At 40.9% G+C, this 21,367-nt stretch overlaps 1 protein-coding gene across 1 annotated transcript in view; it reads left to right on the top strand.

The window, feature by feature from the left end:
• EVC (EvC ciliary complex subunit 1) overlaps nt 1–21,367 on the top strand; it is a 1,160,741-nt gene that overhangs the window by 580,473 nt on the left and 558,901 nt on the right. The window contains exon 9 of the mRNA XM_044055566.1: nt 3,177–3,393. Coding sequence (XP_043911501.1) covers nt 3,177–3,393 — 217 coding nt within the window. The remainder of the gene's footprint in view (nt 1–3,176; nt 3,394–21,367) is intronic.

Below are 21,367 nucleotides of genomic sequence, written 5' to 3'. Positions count from 1 at the left end.
GGGAACTATCACCCTATAAGCCTGACTAGCTTGGTCTGCAAGGCTATGGAGCACATCATCATGGAACTCATTAACAGAGACATTGGGGACCTCCAAACACTGGACCCTACCCAATTTGGCTTTAAGGTCAGATCATGCCTCCTAAACCTGATGGACTTCTTTGAGACAGTTACCAAGGCTGTAGACGAGGGAAAGGTGGTCCACACAGCCTACCTTGACCTCACAAAGGCCTTCGACACCATTCCCCATTCTGGTATTATAGATAAGCTCACCAGCCTGAACATAAACCCCTACGTCACAAGATGGGTTGCCAGCTGGCTCACAGACAGAACCCACTTGGTGAGAGTTGCAGAGTTAGGTCAGACTATAATCCGGTTGCAAGTGGCGTTCCCCAGGGCTCAGTCCTAGGACCCCCCCCTGTTCGGCATATACTTCTCAGAGGTGCAGGCAAGCACAGGAGGACTGTGGCTGACCAGGTTCGCAGACGACTGCAAACTAGGGGCTATAATTGTCTCTCCGGCTGACACAGACATCCTCCAAAAGGGTATCACTAAGACGGATACCTGGTGTCAAAACCATGGCCTCAAGCTAAATGCCAAAAAGTGCACAGTCAGCCCCTTTGGAAAAAACAAAGTACCCACAAACTACCACATAGGTTAGTAGTCACCTAAATACGGAAGACGTAATAAGGGATCTATGGACCCAAGTAGATAGTAATCTCTCCTTTGATAATAACATTGCCAAAGTGGTTAGAAAATCCTTCTATGTGGCCCACCTAATCACAAAAGGGGTTGCATCCAGATCAAAAGAGGTCATTGTGTCTTTCTACTCATCAGTCATTAGACCCATCATAGAGTACAACGCCCCATTTGGGATGTACCTTAAAAGACACCTGAAACAGCTGGAAAGACCACAGAAATGCCTCACCAAGAGGATCACTGGCCTCAAACAGATGCCCTATGCAGCTCGACTGAAGAAACTCCAGCTGTACTCGGTTGCATACTGCCTACTCAGAGGTGATCTCTGCCTGACATACAAGGCCATGTCCAACCCAGAATTGATGGACATGTTCCACCTAAAGAAAACCATATCCCCTCGAGCCACACGCTCTAGGGATCTAAACCTCACCACAACAATAAATAGGACGTGCTGGAGGGATAGATTCCTGTCCCAGAGACTTCCCATGCTTTGGAACAAGATTCCAGTCTACATTAGGCAGAGATCCTCGCTAACACTCTTCAAGAGAAACCTTGACGAGTGGACGGGAAACAAAGTTTACCCCGGGGATCACTTCAGTGGCTCTGCTGGACAGAGGCACAGGGAACTAATCCTAAGGAGGACGACGAAAGCCAACACATTCTGGCTAGGCTTATAAATGCCTTTGGGCAGATAGCCTAGTACCTACCTATGAACCTGACAATGCAGAGAAAAAATCACTATGAAAAAACTACCAAAATGCTGAGACTTTCTGCATCAAACTGAGTACAGTAAAATGTAAAGTACCATTCAAAATTTATATATCAATCTGTTATCATTGTAGTAACTTCATGCAAGTGACACTTAAACAATACCAGAGGGGAAGTATAGTGATTAACTAATGTATATATTTTTATTATGTCTATAGCATTGTTTAAAAGTGAATGAGAAGTGGGTGTTAAAATGTTTTCCCATACGTTTCCATTGACACAGCTATTATACCTATTGATGGTGGCACAGAAATAATGTCTTGCAGCCTTTTACAAGATCCAGAAGTATGTACAAATTGGAATAATCCAGATTATAGAAATGTCTACGTAAGTGTTAAAAGGTGACGAGTTACGTTTCATAACATTTTCACATGAAGAAAGCCTGGTCTACAACTTCTGATTGGTTGTTTTTGTATCATGTGCTTTTGTTTAAGGTAAAAGAAAGTGTAAATGCATACTACATTCTTTTGTTAAATCCTACCTTCTTCTAAATATATGTGGTCAAATAAACCTCCCTCTGTAAAGCCCAAAAAAGATATCTGATATATTAAGTTGTTGTATGTTTAAATGACAGTATCCTTCAACAGTTGTGTCTTTCGGCTTTTCCCGGTTAGGGGTCGCCACAGCGGAACTCCGGTCCGCTAATGATTGGTAGTTGATTTTTACGTGCCGAGTTACCAGCCCTGACGCACAACTTTCAACAAAGGTACGCCCATTCACACATGTCTCCACGCAGAAGACGCTCTAGCTGAGAATCGATCTCTTACTGTGAGGCGACAAAGCTACCCTTCAACAGTATAAAGTTTAAATGTGTGGTCCTTTGCAACATTATTCATTGTTGTCACTGGCTGGTTGTTGAGCTTTTTAATTTCTTAACTTTGTTCACTCATCTCAAAACTTAAGTGAAAGTATGCTCTTATTGTAAGGGTTGGGTCTGTCTTTGAGGTAGCAGTTAGAAATTAAGTTACTATTGCTCAGTTTGCACCTGCTTAGTTTTTTAACATTCTGAACTTTAATAACGATGTTCAAATATGAAGTCTTTGAAGATGAAATTTGGATTGACTTGATTTAGAAGGTCAGTTAATGCTTTATAACTGTGCCATTACTGGCCTGATAGTATGGGGGCAGGACGTTTCTGTGACATAAGACCATTCCAGGTTTCAGTTGCTGCCTTACTGCTGGTGGGCTGGGAGAATGAATTAAAATGAGCAAACATAAGCTGGCTTTTGCCAGTTGATGGAATAATCTTTTCACGTAGAACCTGCTAGGAAAGCTTGTGTCTGAGTAGTAAGCAAAGTGCGCCTAACTATATCAGCCTTACTATGAATTAATTTTCGTGTATAGGGTCTTTGTAATCCTTAAACAGCCAGCTGTGGTGAGCAGAATTGATGAAACTTGTAGGTTTAAGTTGAATCCCACCCACCCACCCCCCAAATTTCATTAGCATCATAGCAGTGATCACTGCTGTCCTTAATTGTCAAATGAAGAAGTAGTAGTGGTTGATAGGAATAGTGGACTAGATGGTCATCTGGCTGGCATAGGAAGAGGTTGTAAAAAGTTAAAGAAGAATGTTTTGAAATATTATTGTTCTACTGAGGCTGAATTATCAATAGGACTATCTATGAATAGATGTGAACAGTCTGAACAGAATTTCAGTAATCATTCCTTGTTTTAGTGATGAGTAATCTGTTTTTATTATTGCTTGTAAAGGTTTTGCAAGAAAGACTGATTCATTGGAAGCAACAAACAAAAACAATTCAGTCATTTCAGTGGTTGGCTGAACAAGAAAGCCAGTGCAAATTAAATGCTATATGTGACACTATGGAATACCTTACGAAACATGGGCAGTTTAGAATGGAAGAAAAAGAAGTTTTATCAGCAGAACTTCACAAGATCTTTCAGGACAAAACTATATTTTATAGTAATGGTAAGTCCCTAGTACCCATTTGTTTTATCTGTAAAGGTTTTTTTTTTATGCATGGAATGTTTTCTTATGAAATAGGTGAAATAGGTAGTTAATACCTTTATTTATGTGTAATTCATTTATATTATATTCCATAAACTGCCCTTTTCTTCCCAGTTTGGAATCTCATGGTAATTGCTTCACTCATTTCCAACCTCCCCAACATCTGCCACCTGTAGAGTTCATTATTAAGCTCAGTTCATGCCTTCCAATTAGTTTTTTAGGAATATTGTTTGTTTGTTTATTTGCGCTTAGATAACATTACTAAGGTTGAAAGATGAAAAGAGATTGTTTTCTTCACACTAAGTGATTTTGATGTTTGTTTTCTTTCTCTGTTTTGGCCGTAATCCGTAGTAGAACAATTGATGTACATGTCTTTGTTTCCACACTTCCTTATAGCTGAGATGCTGATGCTGAAGTGATTTTTGTACATGCCATACCTCCTTTTTACACCAAGGGATGGTTGGCCATGCATCTGACTTCCAGCCTTTAACCTTCTAAAGAACTGTCACTCTAGTCATTGATCCTACGTAGCAGATACCTTACCTTTGTACATAGTGAACTAGCCTGTTGTAATAATTTGCATTTGGGGAACAGCTCTATACTGATATTTACATCAGTTATATGAATATCATATCACACCATCTTTTACATCAGTTATATGAATATCATATCACACCATCTTTTCAGATTTTGCATATTTTCTCGCATTGTTTACCCTGTTTCCTTCTTCTGTGCTTCATCTCATTGATGCTGTAGCTCTGCATTGTTTCTGTTACCGAGTTTTGGTGCATATATGGCCTGCTTCCCCTGATGCAGTTGCATGGCTTCCTCGAGTGCTGATGGCAACCTATGCTAGTGTAAAATCTTGTGCCAGAGGGCCAACTTGGGGAAGAGGAGAAATTGAGCAACTTTGGATGACTTACACTCCTGAAATGGTTAAAAGAATTGTATTTCCCCTCTATACTTGTAAAGCTAGTGGGGACAAGCAAGTTAAACTACACTGAAAAACTACCATAAGTAACTGGGTGCACGAGTTCTTCATCTGGAACAGGATGATACAAAAGTGTAATCAAGCTGGTTAGTGGCCATTTGCACCCCCTACACACACACACACGCGCACACACACTTGCTCTGCATAGATGAACAGAACACCCTTCAAAGTTGCGGTTGACAAATCACTTCTCAACCCACCTGAATATTTCCCCCTTTGCAGTGAATGATTGAATGTGGGGGGGGGGGGGGGGGTCTTTTGCAAGACCTGTCTCCAGATGATGGTACATTTACTTTTCACACACACTTCTGAAAATCGGTCTTTACTTGTTTTGTTTTGGTTTTTTTAATAAAATAATCTCCATGGTATCCCCGAAGTCTCAAAACAACCCACTAAGTAAGTATAGTGGGTCCTAAAACAAAACAGTATAAGAAACTTCTCTGTGTGGAAGATTTTCAGTCCATATATCTCTAGTTAATCAGACGAGTTCCAGTAAGATTGAAAGGGAATGTCTGCAAGAGGGTAGTGAGGCCAGTTATGTCATATGGGTTGGAGACAGTGACACTGACAAAAAGGCAGGAGTTAGAGCTGGATGTAGCAGAGGCAGAGTTAAAGATGTTAAGATTTGCACTGGGTGTGACGAGGGTAGACAGGATTAAGAATAAGTATATTAGAGGGACAGCCCAGGTTGGACAGTTTGGAGACAAAGCTAGAGAGGCGAGATTATGTTGGTTTGGACATGTGCTGAGGAGGGATGCTGGGTATATTGGGAAAAGGATGGTAAGGATGAAGCTGCCAGGTAATAGGAAAAGAGGAAGGCCTAAGATAAGGTTTATGGATGTGGTTAGAGAGGACAAGGCAGGTGGGTGGTGTGACAGAGCAAGATGCAGAGGACAGGAAGAAATGGAAACAGGTGATCCGCTGTGGCGACCCCTAACCAGGAAAAGCCAAAAGAAGTAGTAGTAGTTTGTTGTTTTTCAAGTTACTAGCTTTATTTCTGTTCATCCTCATCTCCCAAATCCTGTCTGTTTCATTTCCAACATATTCTCGATTCTTCTAGTGGACTCTCATATTTTCTTCCTTCTTTCAGACATTTTCCATTGAAACAGTGTTAAAGATTTCATGGGCTCAGTCTCTCTGTACTCTTCATCACCAGAAGGACATGAAGCAGAGCATGCTTTTGTTTCACAGCTCAGCCTTTGTTGGACAAACTTTTGTATTTCCTCCTTAGCATATACTTCATCAAAAAATGATTCTGTCCCTCCAGGGAAAAATATTTTGAAGATGGCTGGGTACAGAGCTTTGAATCTCACGGCTGCTTTTCGATATTCCTTAAATAATGGAATATATTTACTCCTCTTCTGCCTGGTGTACAATGAGTAGTCATTCTCTACAAATACTGTGTCTCCCACTTTTAGTACATTGTCCTTCTGCCACAGTTTTGTCAGAATCAACTCCTTCTGCAGGTAAGACTGCATCTTTACTATTAAAGGTCTGGGTTGTTTTCTAGTGACCAGGTTTGGAGCATACACACGATGTGCCCTTTCAATTCACCATTCCTGTTGTGGAATATCAGTTTAGTTGCTTATTTGTGCTTTCATAAAATTAATACAGTCTGTTCCTTCCAGCTTCTCTGGTACAGCAGAAAATCTTAGGTTTTTCCCTATGTACCATGTCCTCTAATTCTATTTTTTTAAACTTGTCTTCTTGTGCAGTCTAATTTTCAGCCAGCCTTTTCTTCATTTCAACCTCTGAGTTTTGCAGTTCGTCACCTTATCTGAATATCTGTTTAAAGCTTTTTCCATTTTTTCTTGCTTTTTGTTTGTTTGCATTGATATACTTCGTCAGTGTTTTGGTTATTTTAACCAGGTCTGTGTGCAGCTGCTTTATACTTTCCACTAGGTTACTGGAAGTCACGTCTGGAACTTGCACTAGTTCTTGCTGAACAACTGTAATACTTCTCCCAGTCTGTGTTTTTTCCTCACCTTTTGTAGCTGATTTTCCTCCAGATCCTTTATATTTCTTTTTTCCTGGCATCCAGGCAGTGCAATTACTAGTCAATTACTGAAGTTTAGGTCCACTGGCTTTCTCTGCTAAGTTTCTGTTTTCAGACTGGTGGAGACCGAATTAAGCTGTTACTCAAGTCCATCTTGGAAGTAGTCTTATTTATTTGCTTTTAACCAGGTGAATTTACTAGACACAAGTGTCTTTTTAAATGGTGACCTTGGAGTTTTTTTTTTCTGGATAAGTGGCTTGCTTAGTCACAAAGTAGGCATATGAAGAGAATAAAACTCAGGTCTGCAGGCTGGATCTCATTGCTTTAGTTTTTTTGTAGTAAGCTGCCAGAGCTTTGATGTCTGTAAAAGGTAAGTAAGCCGATATGTTGGGATGTAGTGTAAAGATGGCTGCGAAGAGGCACTTGTCAGTATATTGTTACTTGCTTGGATAAATTCATTTATTCAGACAGCAACCAAATATATTGTGATAATTTCTATGCGTATTGTAATACATGAGAAATTATTTGTGCGGCAGTTTATGGCTGTAATGCGTTTCATGTGAGAAAGACCAAAGGTTCCTACACATTAAAAACAGCCAGAAAATAGACCACGTGTAATGTATTTAAATAGAAACATGTTATGGAGCTAGATTATTTGTGTCATTTTTAAGTTTCAGGTATTGAATTGTCTGCAAAAGTTTGCATTTTGCATATCCTGCCTTAAAGTTTTGGAGTCTTGTCAACTGACAGTTGATGCTCATCTGTAGTTTTGATGTCAACATACAAGATGCATAAGCTTATGTCATCTCCTGTTGAGAATAGAGGATAGTCTCCTTTGTCATCAATATCTTGGAAAAAAGATTCTGAAGTTCTGAGGGTCCTTCCATCAATTGAATAGAAGAGAAAAATACTGACTCTTGTCAGGGACTGAACGCAAGATCCTCGACATTATGCTTTTTTGTCATGGTCATTGGATCAACAAGGAGTCCCTGGATCGTTAGGTAACTGGTTTCTTGCAAGAGCAATTTCTCCTTTCAGTTTATGAAGCCGTTATAAAGGTGTTTTTGAACACGCAAGTATTAAGTGTAGAGCAAACCATTAAACTAGTATTGTATCAGCAACTGAACAGAAATGGAAACCACTGTACCTTGTTGGGGGATTTATCCCAGGATCCTCCCATTCTGTGCAGTTGTTACTTCCATTGGACCAACAAGAGGAGTCCAGTGACGGTGACAATCAAATGGAATGTGGAGCGGAGTACTGGGTTCACTCCAAAAACAAAGGTCCTTGTATCAGAGACATGTAAAGATAATGGGATTTCTCCCTCCTTTATTTGACTCCCAGAGTGACCATCCTTTGGGAAATCTCTCAGCTTTTTTAAGTCCATTCATAGTCTCCTGCTCCTCAGTTTTCCCTAATAAATGTTTGATTCACTCTCTGGGTAAAAATGATAAAAAACTTGGCTAATTCTTTCTTGGAACCTGTCTTGTGGAATACACATTTTGAAGCATAGAAACAAATGCCTTCTACATTTGATCATAGAAATGGGAATATCATCCACAGGCACCCATCCAAGTGAAGTGGAATCCTGACTCAACATGAATCCTGAGGCAGATTCCAGTGAGATGTTCTTGGTTCAGCACATGTACTACAGATCACAACACCTTTTCAACTTACTAGATGATAGTTCAAGTGTTTGGAAACTGAACAACAGGGTTTCCCCCTCTGCAACTTTAGTCATTCAGTTATTTAATCTGTTCCTTTTTCTGCTTCATTGCAGACAAAGCAGTGGGGAAACTTTCAGATCTCCCTGAGTCTGGAACCAAGGAGACTAAGAAATACATTTTTAGTATGCTTGGACTTCCACGTTGCTGATCTGCAGTTTTGATTATGCTGACACTGGTTAATGCAGCAAGTTCTGCAAGTTCCTGTGTCATAGCATGGCTCATGCTGTCTAACTTTAAAAATGAAATCAGAGAGACAATTCTGGTCGCCTGCTTTTTTGGATGATGTCTTGCTTCAGCAGGCTTTATAGGACTTGTTTTTGAAGACTTCCAGAAGAGGAAACAGGTGCTGAAACACCATAAGACTGTCCCTCTGCTGCTGCCCCAGCTTCTCCTTCTAGTCCATTCTAATTCTGAAAGAAAAAGAAGGCAACATTATCTCCATGGTGCAGAGAAATAAAATCCCAACTGTGTCCCATATAACTTGGGTCCGATTAGTAAATTTGAATAACCAACTTGGGGAGGGAATTGGTTGATTAGCTGAGATTAGCATACACACACACACACACACACACACACACACACACACACACACACACACACACACACACACACACACACACATTCAGAGAAAGGAAGGAAAGTTATAGCATGGCTTTGTTGTTCAGCAATACCTGTTAGCTTACAGGAGTAGCAGCATTCTGCTATCAGGACATACTGGCAGTCCTACCAGGCAGTGCATTGCACAGCAGCTGGGCTGTGTGTGTACAAGTACACAACTGACACTAGTATTGAATGCTTTGCTATAGTAGTGTGCATGCTGTTCGGCTATGGTGGGGATGGAAAAATAAGGTGTGCCAAAAAAATCATCAGTGAAGTAGATGGCATAGCACCAAAGCTGCTGTGTGGTTCCTAAAACTGGAGTTAATTAGCTGTCCAGTCCCAGATTCTCTTCTGGTCACTGGGGTAAATAAGAATGAGGTACGAAGGTGGTTAATAGTCGGTGCATTGCTGATTGCCAAAAGTTACTTAAAAAGACATTACTGTTTTCTGTATTCATTAATTATACTACTGATGACTTAACTGAATGGTAACCATTTGAAATGTGAGGACCTGCTAGAGCGAGTCCTGAAATATGGAGAATGAATGGTCGTAAGAAAGGACTTAACATATACTAAGTCCAAGATGTCATTTCTCTGAATATTCTCTTGGAGGTTTTGATGTGAAGAGTGATTTTTGAGATAGGCTCTTCTCCTGTGTTTTTGGTCTTTTGGTTTTTCAGCACTCTGCGTTTTGAGTGCTGACGTTTCAATAAGGGTCCAACTTGAACTTAACCTTACCATCCATGCAGATGATATTTTATTACTCCAGACAAACAGATGTCCCACTGTCTCAGCTCCAGCAATCCTTATGTAATGCTTGTGAATGATTCTGAACAGGTTAACCACAAAAAAAGTATGCTTTTTTATTTCCCTCACAGAGCCTCTCAAATTCCTGTCCTTATAGTCTCAGGCAGTAACAACCATGTAGTGCACAGAGTGATGTCATTATGCTCCAAAATCGCAAAAAGGATAAGCCTGTTGCATGCTTCTGTAGCCCATGACCTGACTGTAGTAGTTCTTTTAAAGATGTGCAACAGATGATGTACTTCCATATCACTGTTATATTCTTTACTAAAAGAGTTCCCTGCCATGGGTAGGCCATCTTCCGGCCAGTGTACCAAAACATTAGGATTTTGTAGACATCATACATCACAAGTATGCTCCCCGCTCATGGCGTAGGGCATAAAGTGGACATACGTGACCGTCACTGGGAATAGGCTGCCAGTTCATGTGAAGCAGAGCACCTCTATGACAGTGGATGGGGCATTGTAAATTCTTACTGGGAATGGCCCCCACAACCCTCCTGTACATGGACAGTCATTACTAAGTACAATCCTGGGTTATTGACTAGAGTATCTATAGTGTTACATTGGGATGAAACGGCTAGGCTTAAAATGATCAACGTGGCTGGGCTAATGTATGCCTTCAGGCAGATAGCCCAGTACCTACCTGTGAACCTATAACCAAAGGGGCAGTGAATACCGCACAACGTGGCTGGGCTAATATATGCCTTCGGGCAGATAGCCCAATACCTACCTATGAACCTCTGGGTTGATACCCTAGTAACCTCCTATGATATATATATATATATATATATATATATATATCTCCTATGATATATATATATATATATATATATATATATATATATATATATATATATATATATATATATATATATATATATATATATATATATATATATATATATATATATACATATATATATATATATATATATATATATATATATAAACATATACATATAAAAACTGTATATACAATGGTATAAAAAGTTTACACACCCTTGATAAAATGCCAGGTTTTTTTTATATAAAAAATGAGGCCACCATAAATCACTTCAAATCTTTTCCCACCTTTAATGTGACCTATAACCTGTACAATGCAATTGAAAAACAAGCAAATCTGTTAGGGGAAAAAATACAAAAACTAAAAAAACACACAATACGCTGGTTGCATAAGTCTGTACACCCTTAAACTAATACTTTGTTGAAGCACCTTTTGATTTAATTACAGTGTGTTCAGTCTTATTGGGTAGAAGTCTATCAGCATGGCACATCTTGACTTGGCAATATTCGCCCACTCTTCCTTGCAGAAGCACTCCAAATCTGTCAGATTGTGAGGGCATCTGTTGTGCACAGCCCTCTTCAGGTCACCCCACAGATTTTCTGTTGGATTTTGGTTTGGGCTCTGGCTGGGCCATTCAAAAACTTTAATTTTCTTCTGGTGAAGACATTCTTTTGTTGATTTGGATGTATGCTTGGAGTCATTGTCATGTTGAAAGGTGAAATTCCTCTTCATCTTCAGCTTTCTAGCAGATACCTGAAGGTTTTGGGCAAAAAGTGACTGGTATTTGGAACTGTTCATAATTCCCTCCACCTTGACTAATGCCCCAGTTCCAGCTGAAGAAAAGCAACCCCAAAGCATGATACTGCCACCACCATGCTTCACCATGGGGATGGTGTTCTTTTAGTGATGGGAAGTGGTGTTTTTGCTCCAAACGTACCTTTTGAAATTGTGGCCAAAAAGTTCAACCTTGGTGTCATCAGACCATAATATATTTTCCCACATGCGTTTGGGAGACTTGATGTATTGTTTTATAAATTTTAGCTGGGCCTGGATCTATTTCTGTGTAAGAAAAGGTTTGTGTCTTGCAACACTACAAACAAGAGGCAGATGCCCGTGGAACCCTCGCACGGCCAAACGAAAGGAATTAAAAAACAGAAAACGCCAGCAAGTGTTGGCAAAAGTCACATCCAAAAATCATTTATTGATATAGGGAAGAATAATCCCCCTACAACTCCATTATAGTAAAAACCATCAATCAAACCGGTTTCGGCTCCTAGGAGCCTTCTTCAGTGAAATACAAAAATAGAAATAAAGAGTCAGAGTATCAGAATACATCCATATATATAAATGAACTATACATAAAGACCAATCACAACACAGCATTAACAATTATTACAATTGGTCATTAAGGCCAGGTGAAAACAAAGCTCCAAGTTTTATAATCCATTTTCTTTCCTTGGAGCTAAGTAGTTCCTGCCAATACTGTTTGTCTTTGCATCTCCCCTTGATACAATCAATGGTGACAAATTTGAAAGAAGCTGAGGCATGTTTTAAACAATGTTTATATAATGCATTGCTGGTACGTTTATTTTTAATGTCACTCAAGTGCTCACAAATTCTAAGGCGGAAGGCCCTAGAGGTCTTTCCGACATAGAAAGCAGAACAATTGCAGGTCACCAAATAGATGACCCACTCAGTGTTGCAATTAGCCCAAAATTTGATATCAAAAACATCTGAAGTGTTTTTACTACTAAATTCACTAGTGAGTGAAACACGAGTGCAAAAAGAACAATGTCCACAGGGCATACATCCAACAATAGGTTTGCCTGAAATAGACAACTGGGTGGAGGTAGAAAAATCAAAACCAACTCTTTTGTAATGACTAAATTTGGAGCCAATAGTCTGTCCCCTTCTAAATGAAAAGGAACATATGTCTGGAAGTAGAGAATTAAGTTTGTGATCAACTTTAAGGACATTCCAATGTCTGTATATAATATTTTTGAAACCCTGTGTGTTACGTCCATATGTGGTCACCAGACGTAATGGTTGTGGCTTAAAAGTGTTATTTTTATCTCTATATGATAATAAATCTTCCCTGTTTATATTGGACACAAATCTTTTGGCTAAATGCACAGTGCCTGGACGATAACCCCTCCTAATGAATCTTGCAACACTACCCCATAGTCCAGACATATGGAGAATATGGGAGATTGTTGTCACATGTAGTACACAACCAGTACTTGCCAGAAATTCCTGCAGCTCCTTCAGTGTTGCTGTAGGTCTCTTGGCAGCCTCCCTGGCCAGTTTTCATGTTGTCTTTTCTTCAATTTTGGAGGGACATCCAGTTCTCTACAACGTCACTGTTGTCCCATATTTTCTGCACTTTTTGATTACTGTCTTCACTGTGTTCCATGGTATATCCAATGCTGTGGAAATTTTTTTGTACCCTTCTCCTAACTGATACCTTTCAACAATGATATCCCTTTGATGCTTTGTAAGCCCTCTGCGATCCATGTCTTTTGCTGTAGCAGGCAACTGAGTAAATGTCAAGAAAATCCTACAAGGACAGCAGCTGATTATTTGGGGTTAATCAGAGTCTCTTTAATTGATGGCAGATGTGTACCCAGGAAGACTGAATGCTGTAATTAAATCAAAAGGTTCTTCAACAAAGTATTAGTTTAAGGATGTGCACACTTATGCAACCAGCATATTGTACGTTTATTATTTTTTATATTTTTCCCCTAACAGATTTGTTTGTTTTTCAGTTGAATTGTACAGGTTATATGTCAAATTAAAAGTGGGAAAAGTGTTAAAATGATTTATTGTGGTCTAATTTTTTTTTATATGAAAAAAACCTGCCATTTTAACACAGGTTTGTAAACTTTTTATATCCACTGTACATACACACATACATGGAGGTGTTATCCTTGGTAATCAAAGCCTAGAAAGAAAATGATCTCATTGTGTTCTCCTGTCTGAGCAACTAGCTTCTAAAAACCCTAGCCAGTCACTCCTAGAAGCTTCACAGTAGTGGGTATTCCCATTGGCTGCTATCCACTTGTGTAATCATAAACTGGGAGAAATTTCAGAGAATAGTTTTAATGTGCATAGAGCTGGACAGCTCCCACTGCCGGTTGTTCCTGCCCTGGGAAAGGACCTAGGAAGTCATGGCATATATTTGCTGGGTAAGGTCATGGTTCGAGGTCCAAGCTCCTACTGTACCTTCTAGGTTTGATGCCTACTTTCTTTTAGGATCATGGGAGGTTACTAGGCTATTGACCCTGAGGCCCTTACAAGCCTAGCCAATAATTTAGCCCATGTTCTGACAAATCAGTACCCGATATCACTATCCAGCAGGTACACTGGTAGAATCCCAGTGGTGTATTTTCTGTTCCCTATCCAGTTTGCACTTAAAAAGGGTTAATGATGTACTCTGCTTGACATGGAGAGGAAGTCTATTACACAGAAGTGGGAGTTTCTGGGACACAAATCTGTCCTGCCAGCAAGTCCTATTGATATCACAGACCAGGTAGAGGTCTCTCGTGCGGGTTACTCAAGTGGAACTTGACTTGTGGATATGTAGCAGTCCCATCAATGTGTGGTCTGAGATTGCTTTGTATGCCAGACAAGAGGTCACCTCTGAGGAGTCTGTATGAGACTGAGTAGAGGGATGGGGCCTTTAGCCTATCTGTGTAGGGTAGATGTTTGAGGGCCCTGGATTCTCCTGATGAGGAACCTCTATGGTCTCTAGCTGCTGCATGTGCTTTTTGAGGTATATGCCAAAAACGGGTACTCAAAGATGGGTCTTGTAAGGGAAGAATGCAAGGATGTTATGACCACCTTGTCCCTGGATGAGTTACCCTTACTAATGAGGTGGACCCAAGTAGGAAGCTTTCTGTACAACATAGGAATATGGTGGTCAAAAGTCCGTTTGCTATCAACCTGGGTGCCCAAGTCCCTCACGATTGATTGGGTGCTTAGGACCTTGTTATTAATGTAATAATTTGTGGGGATGTCATTCTCCCCAAAGGGGATGAAGATGCATTTTTTGGCATTCAGTTTGAGGCCATATTTCTGGCACCAGTCATTTGTTTGGGTGAGACCCTCTTGGATGATGTCCACATCACTAGGGGAATTGATGACAACACCCAGCTTGCAGTCATCTACGAACTTGGTCAGCCATAGCCCGCTAGTTTTAACCTCAGAAAAGTATGTCCCAAACAACAGAGGGTCCCAAAATTGATCCCTGGGGAACACCGCTTGTTAGGGGTGCACTACATGAGGTGGCTTCCCCTTATTTTGACTAGATGAGTTCTATCAGTGAGCCAGTTTGCTACCCATCTGGTAACATACAGATTGATGCCTAGTTGAGCGAGTTTATCTATTATACCCGAGTGGGGAATAATATCGGGGGCTTTGGCCAGGTCAACATAGGCATTGTGCACCATCTTCCCCTCGTCCATGGCTTTTGTGACCGTCTCAAAGAAGTGAACCAAATTTAACAGGCATAACCTCCCCTTGACGAAACCAAGCTGTGTGGGACCAAGTGTATGGAGGTTGCCAATGTCCTTGATAATAAAGTCCATGATAATCCGCTCCATAGCCTTGCAGATCAGGCTAGTTAGGCTGATGGGTCTTTCATTTCCTGGATCACTGGATGCTTCATCTTTGTGCAAAGGGATGATGGTGGCTGTCCTCCACTTGCCTGGGACAAAGCCGGTACTCAGACTTTGGCTGAATAGGGTACCCAATGGTGCTGAAAGTTCTGCCTGCTATGCCTTCTGGGTTTAGTGGCTGTCATAGTCTTCATGATATCACTTTCAAGCCTAAGGAAGTGGGTTTTGCAGTGAACTCAGTGCATCTGAAATTCTCCAGGTGCAACTAACACTAGGTAAAACTGCAGTCCAAATTGTAGCTTGCTACATACCCCCCCCCCCCACACACCATGCCCCAATATTACTCACTACACCTTTCTAAACATACTGGAAAATATTAAGATACAACCAAACATCCTAATACTGGGTGATTTCAACTACCCTGCCATTAACTGGGAAAACTACTCGGGTATCAACACCTTTTGCCAATGGTTCTTGGAATTCATAAATTCCAATGCCCTGTATCAACTAATCCTTTGTCCCACCAGGGGCTCCAATATCTTAGACCTGGTCATTACCAACATGGGAGATAGATGTTCCATACCAGTGGTCACCCCCTCATTGGTCAGGCCTGACCATAAGCAAATCACCCTTGACATCCACATCCCACCCCCACCTCCCAGTAAGGAAACCTCTGTAAAAACAAGTCTCTAAAGCCAACTTCATGCTACTCAAGTCAGAAGTGACAAACTTCGTGACACCCATGCAGATGGGAGCTGAAAGTTCGACTGCTGAATCCTACACTAAGGCTCTGTACGAGCACATCCACTCGTGCATGAATCGTGCCATCCCCAAATAGAACCAAGACGCTGTCCTCCAAAAAAAGGAAGCCTGTCTGGTGGTCCCCTGCCATAAACAAACTATACAACAGAAGGAAGAAACTATTGCAGAAAAGAGGAAAATCCCAGGATGCAAAAAACTCCCTTACCAGTAAGAAGCTGAGAGCCCTCATAAAATCCTCCAAAGCTGGTTACAAAAATAAAATTGCTAAAGATTCCAAAGACAACCACAAGGCATTCTATAGTTATGTCAAGAAACTAAATGGCAATGGTCCGAACTGCTCTGAGCTACAACAGAATGGCATTAAATATACTTATCCCAAGGATATTGCCAATATCCTGACATATCGATTTAGTGCCAACTTCACCTCCCTCTCACCCCCTAAAGGGCCCATCTCAATACCAAAAGATTTCCAAATTCCGGTGTTCACAGCCACACAGGTAGAAACCGCACTCTCCAAAGCTAAGAATACGGCATCCATGGGACCAGATGACATCCCAGGCTGTGTACTACATGAACTGGCACCTCCCCTAAGTGTCATGTGTAATCATAGCGTCACCTTAGGCTTCGTGCCCACTGAGTGGCACACAGCTACAGTTGTACCACTCCACAAGGAGGGATCCACCTTGGATCCCGGGAACTACCATCCCATCAGTCTGACGAGCTTGATCTGCAAGGGCATGGAACGCAGTATCATGGAACTTATAAACAAAGACATTGGCAACCTTCAAACACTGGACCCCACCCAGTTTGTGTTCGTGAAGGGCCGATCTTATCTCCTGAACCTGATTGACTTCTTCGAATCAGTCTTCAAAGCTGTGGATGAGGGTAAGGTGGTCCACACAGCCTATCTGGACCACGCCAAGGCCTTTGACACCGTCCCCCTCTCTGGAGTGATAGATAAACTTACTAAGCTGGGCATAAATCCCTACATCACTCGATGGGTTGCCAACTGGCTTATTGACAGAACCCAGACTGTAAAAGTAGCCAACTCCAAATCTAGCTCCAGATAAGTGGAGTACCTCAGGGTTCAGTCCTGGGACCACTCTTGTTTGGCATCTACTTCTCTGAATTCAGGCCAACACTAAGGGGACTCTAGCTAACAAAGTTTGCAGATGACTGCAAACTGGGAGCCATTATTGAATTCCCAAATGATGTGGTTATTCTACAAAAGGGCCTTACAGAAACAGATGTTTGGTGCCAGAGCCATGGGCTCAAGCTTAATGCCAAGAAATGTATAGTTATCCCCTTTGGGAAAAACCATGTACCCATGAATTACTGCATAGATGGCAGTACACTAAACACCGAAAGTGTGATGAGAGACTTAGGGACACAGGTGGACAGTGGTCTCACCTTCGATAACCACATCGCTCGACAATCAGGAAATTCTTCTATGTGGTGCACCTCATCACTAAGGCTTTTCATCCAGAAAAAAGGAGGTCCTTGTTCCACTGTACTCATCCCTCATTAGACCCATTATAGAGTACAACGCCCCATTTGGTATGTACCTCACAAGACATCTGCAACAGCTGGAAAGGCTGCAGAAATACCTCACTGAAAGAATCACAGGCTTAAAGCAGATGCCCTATGCAGACCATCTAAAAAAAAAAAAAACTCCAGCTATACTCTGTCCCAATTTGTCTACTCAGAGGCGATCTCTGCTTAACATACAAGGCCATGTCAAACCCTGAGCTGTTGGACATGCTCCACTTAAGGAAATCCCAATCCCTCAAAGCCACACGCTCCAGGGATCTAAACCTCATCATCACAATGAACAGAACATGCTGGAGGGATAGGTTCCTGACCCAGAGACCCCCCATACTCTGGAATAGACTGCCCATACATGTCAAGCAGAGCGCCTCCTTAGCCCTCTTCAAAAGGAACCTTGATGATTGAATGGGAGATAGGAAATTCACCACGGGGATCACGTCAGTCGCCCTGCTAGACTGGGGTCCAGGGAAGTAAATATTGTGGGAAGAAATATCCAGGGGATTGTTATGGCTAGGCTTGTATACGCCCTAGGGCCGATAGCCTAGTACCAACCTATGAACTGTGAGGTGTCACTGGTTACAAAGCCACCAAGTAAACCTTAAACTTCTGTGTTGTTGGACCACTCTTACTGTGTTGTGATGTAGTGAACACTTTCCACCAGCCTTTTGGTGGCCTTTCCCTTCCTGCAGTTATACTCGTCTAAGTTTTGATGACAGATATTTCGCTAAATGCATTAACGTTAAATATAGGCTATAAGTCTGTCTTTGCTTTTATGTATTGGGGGGGGGGGTGATTCCTCTCTATGGAGCAGCACTGCAGATTAACCAGTTAAAACTGTATCAGTCCTTCTGGCTCTTAAGGCCTCAAAGATGAAGCTGTTTTGGAGCCTCTCCTCAAATTGTGTTTGAGTACATCTGTGGGGCCAGAAAACATACCAGACTACCTACTGGTCAGCCTGAAACATGACTTATCTGATCCCCTACCAAAGCTATTCAGTATCTACCTCAAAGTAGGCTTTATAGGCTTTATGTTGGATGTATGGAGGACAGCAACAGTCTTAATTTGCACAAAGGTCGGGTATCGACTGACCTTGATAATTATAGACTTATAGGCCTGACCAGTGTTATTTTTAAAGCTGCAGAAAGGATCATTATGGAATTAATATACAAGAATATAGGTAACTTACAAACACTCAACCTAACCCAATTCAGATTCATCAAGGGCAGGCCCTGCCTGCTAAACCTGGTGGACTTCTTCAGAAAAGTTGCTGAAGCAATGGATTAGAACAAAACACAACACACCAGATATCTAGACCTCACAAAGGCATTCATTACCATCCTGCAGTCAGGTATTGCTGGTAAACTCTCTCAGCTAAATGTCAGTCGTCATGTATCTCATTGGATTGCAAATTGGCTCACAAATAAAATCCAGAAAGTTTGGATGGACAGCTCTATCTCCTCAAGATAAACACATTTATGGTGTGGCTTATGGTTTACTCCTTGGTCCACTCCTCTTGGGCATTTACTTGTTGGAGGTGAAAGCAAATGTTAAGGCTTTATGGTGCCGTAATAAACTCCTCAAGAGGACACCAGAGTCCTCCAAGAAGGCCTATCCCAAACAAATAGCTGATGTCAAAAACATGGACTAAAACTCCATGACAACCATATAATCATATTCTTCAACAAACATAACTTCCCTTGTAACGATCACATTGACAACACCCCTGAAAATTGATAATCATAGTTAGGGATCTGTGAACCTATGCTGACAATAATAAATTGTCCTTTGATCACCATATAGCCATTGTAATTAGTTCCATTACTGAATATAATGCCCTTTTCAGTATGTAACTGTCCAAACACTTGTCAGGACTGGAATGACTACAACACTTTCTTACTAAAAAAATCAAGTATGAAATTGTAAAAAGTATGCAGACTGTCTCATAACCTTGTCCTTCCTCTCAGTTTCATACAAGCTACTGAGAGGCAACCTATGCCTTGTGTATAGAGCTTCAGCAGACCCTATTCTGGCAGGTCTATTATATATTCACAGGTCCTGTGGTATAAACACCTACTCAAGATATCTCAATATTTTTTGAAAAATCAGTAGAACATGTAGAATAGGTTTATATCATTGGCACTTGCCTTTCCTGGATGACATGACACCCACACAACAGAAACAGTAGCAAGAGAAAAAAGAAAAAAAAAAAAAACAGGGCACTTATCTGAAAACTAGACCGGCAGCACACGACTCAGGTGAACAGATTCGACAATTGAAGATGACATTCGGACTGCAGAAGAGAAGTTCTGAGGATTGTACGTATGGGCATTGCTTTTATGGCCAACATACCCCTAAGCTATTTGTGCAGTGTCTCTCATATTAGCAGTACTTAAAAGCTCTTGTATACTGGCCAAACATCAGGTCACCCATAGCAGAGGATTTCCCTCATATAAAGAATACTGCAACATAGAAGAGAAAGACATCTGTGGTTATGGTAAGATTTTACACAACTACTCGTTCTGTGGAACAGTTTTCCACTCCACATAAAGCAGAGTATTTCTTGCATTTTAATCAAATGTAGTTTGGGCAAATGGATGGGTAACCACAAATCCATCTCCTGTTTAACACCCCTATCCCTTATGGATAGTGGAAGCATATGAATGTTTCAACATATCCTTGTTCAGCCCATCTCTGTGTGATTTGTATGCAAGATATAAGGGCTGAAGTTTACCATGGGAACAGAAAGTGTTCTATTAATTTTACAAAAAGCTTGAGATCCCTTCTTAAAATCTTCAAAGGTCAATAGCCTTGTAAATACGTATGAACTTGTTTGATCAGGCACCTTGTCCATTACGTGCACTGTAAACAAGTGGGCTCATGGTCACCCCCCGTCCTCCATACCGAAAGACATTGTGTGTCTGACAGTGTGCTGTAGATGGGGGCATTACTGTCCTAGTTATTCATATCCCAGGGCAAATACGCAAGCTATCTTCTATATTAACGTGAATACCAGAAGCAGGGATTTTGAACCTATACCAGGGATGGATAAGACCAAGTGGAGAGAGAGATTTATTACATAGTGCCTTCCCCTTGCTGTAGAGTGGGCTTCTCCTACAGATTAAGCACTGGGGACCTTTAAATGAGATCTGGGTGCCTGAATAGATGCTCTGAAATTTACCATGTGACTAGCAGGTCTAAAAGTGCTCGCTGGAGAAGTTGAGGGCTAAGGGACCAAGTCTGCATTGCTCAGGTGTCTTGAATTTTCCTGTGACTGCTGTGAAATCTAAATTGAAGCTAAGACAAACAGATGATAAAGCAAATATTCATGCCTGATCTGGAAATAAATATAGAAATGTGCTGTTTGTTTATTTCAGAGAAGTTAATTTTGTTGTTATAAACAATAAAAAACTCATAAAAGAAGAACTGCACTTTTTTGTATTTATTTGTATGCACTCTTTTCAGCTGCAAACTGAGCACAACACAGAGTCTGAAAAAGTGAAAAACACACAGCAAGCACAGTCAATACAATAATTTATACAAGCCGTTTCAAATAGATATTTAAAGTGCAGAAGCACTATTACAGATCCAAGAACATTATGCAGCTCTAATGCAGAACTTTGTCAACAGAAATGGCTGCTTATTTAACCTGAACAGTTTTAACATTATGTATAATACCTGTGAACAAAGTTGGGGTTACATGAACACCTTAGATCGAGTGACTGCAGCATTGTTTGCGTATTGTGCTGCCAAGTTAGCATGGAGGTGGCAAAAATAGCATTATGTGACAGTATTAGTTATGGCTTGTAAAGCAATTTCAAGAGGCTGGAGAGGTTAGATGAGTGAACAAATTAGGCTTCACTGGAAATACTTTACTGGAAATTTGTATTGTAAATTTCTTAGGTTGGGAAGTGAGTTTCAGCCTTACCCAGTTTGGAAAAGACTTTCTTGCATGGAGCCAATGTGAATTTTAGGCTAGCGAGAGAGAAAGTAAATTCCTCTCCTTCTTGGAACTTAAGCTAATAGAGAGTAGAACTGTTTAGGGTTGCTTTTGTGACACTTGCGTGAATTGTATTGACTTATTACACAGAGATATTAGGAAGTGGAGA

The sequence above is a fragment of the Protopterus annectens genome, chromosome 14.part0 (genome assembly GCF_019279795.1).
Source record: "Protopterus annectens isolate FY-2018-M chromosome 14.part0, PAN1.0, whole genome shotgun sequence".
NCBI classification, from domain to species: Eukaryota; Metazoa; Chordata; order Ceratodontiformes; family Protopteridae; genus Protopterus; species Protopterus annectens.
Note: the sequence above shows the minus strand (reverse complement) of the source record. Positions and strands in the feature narration are given on the sequence as shown.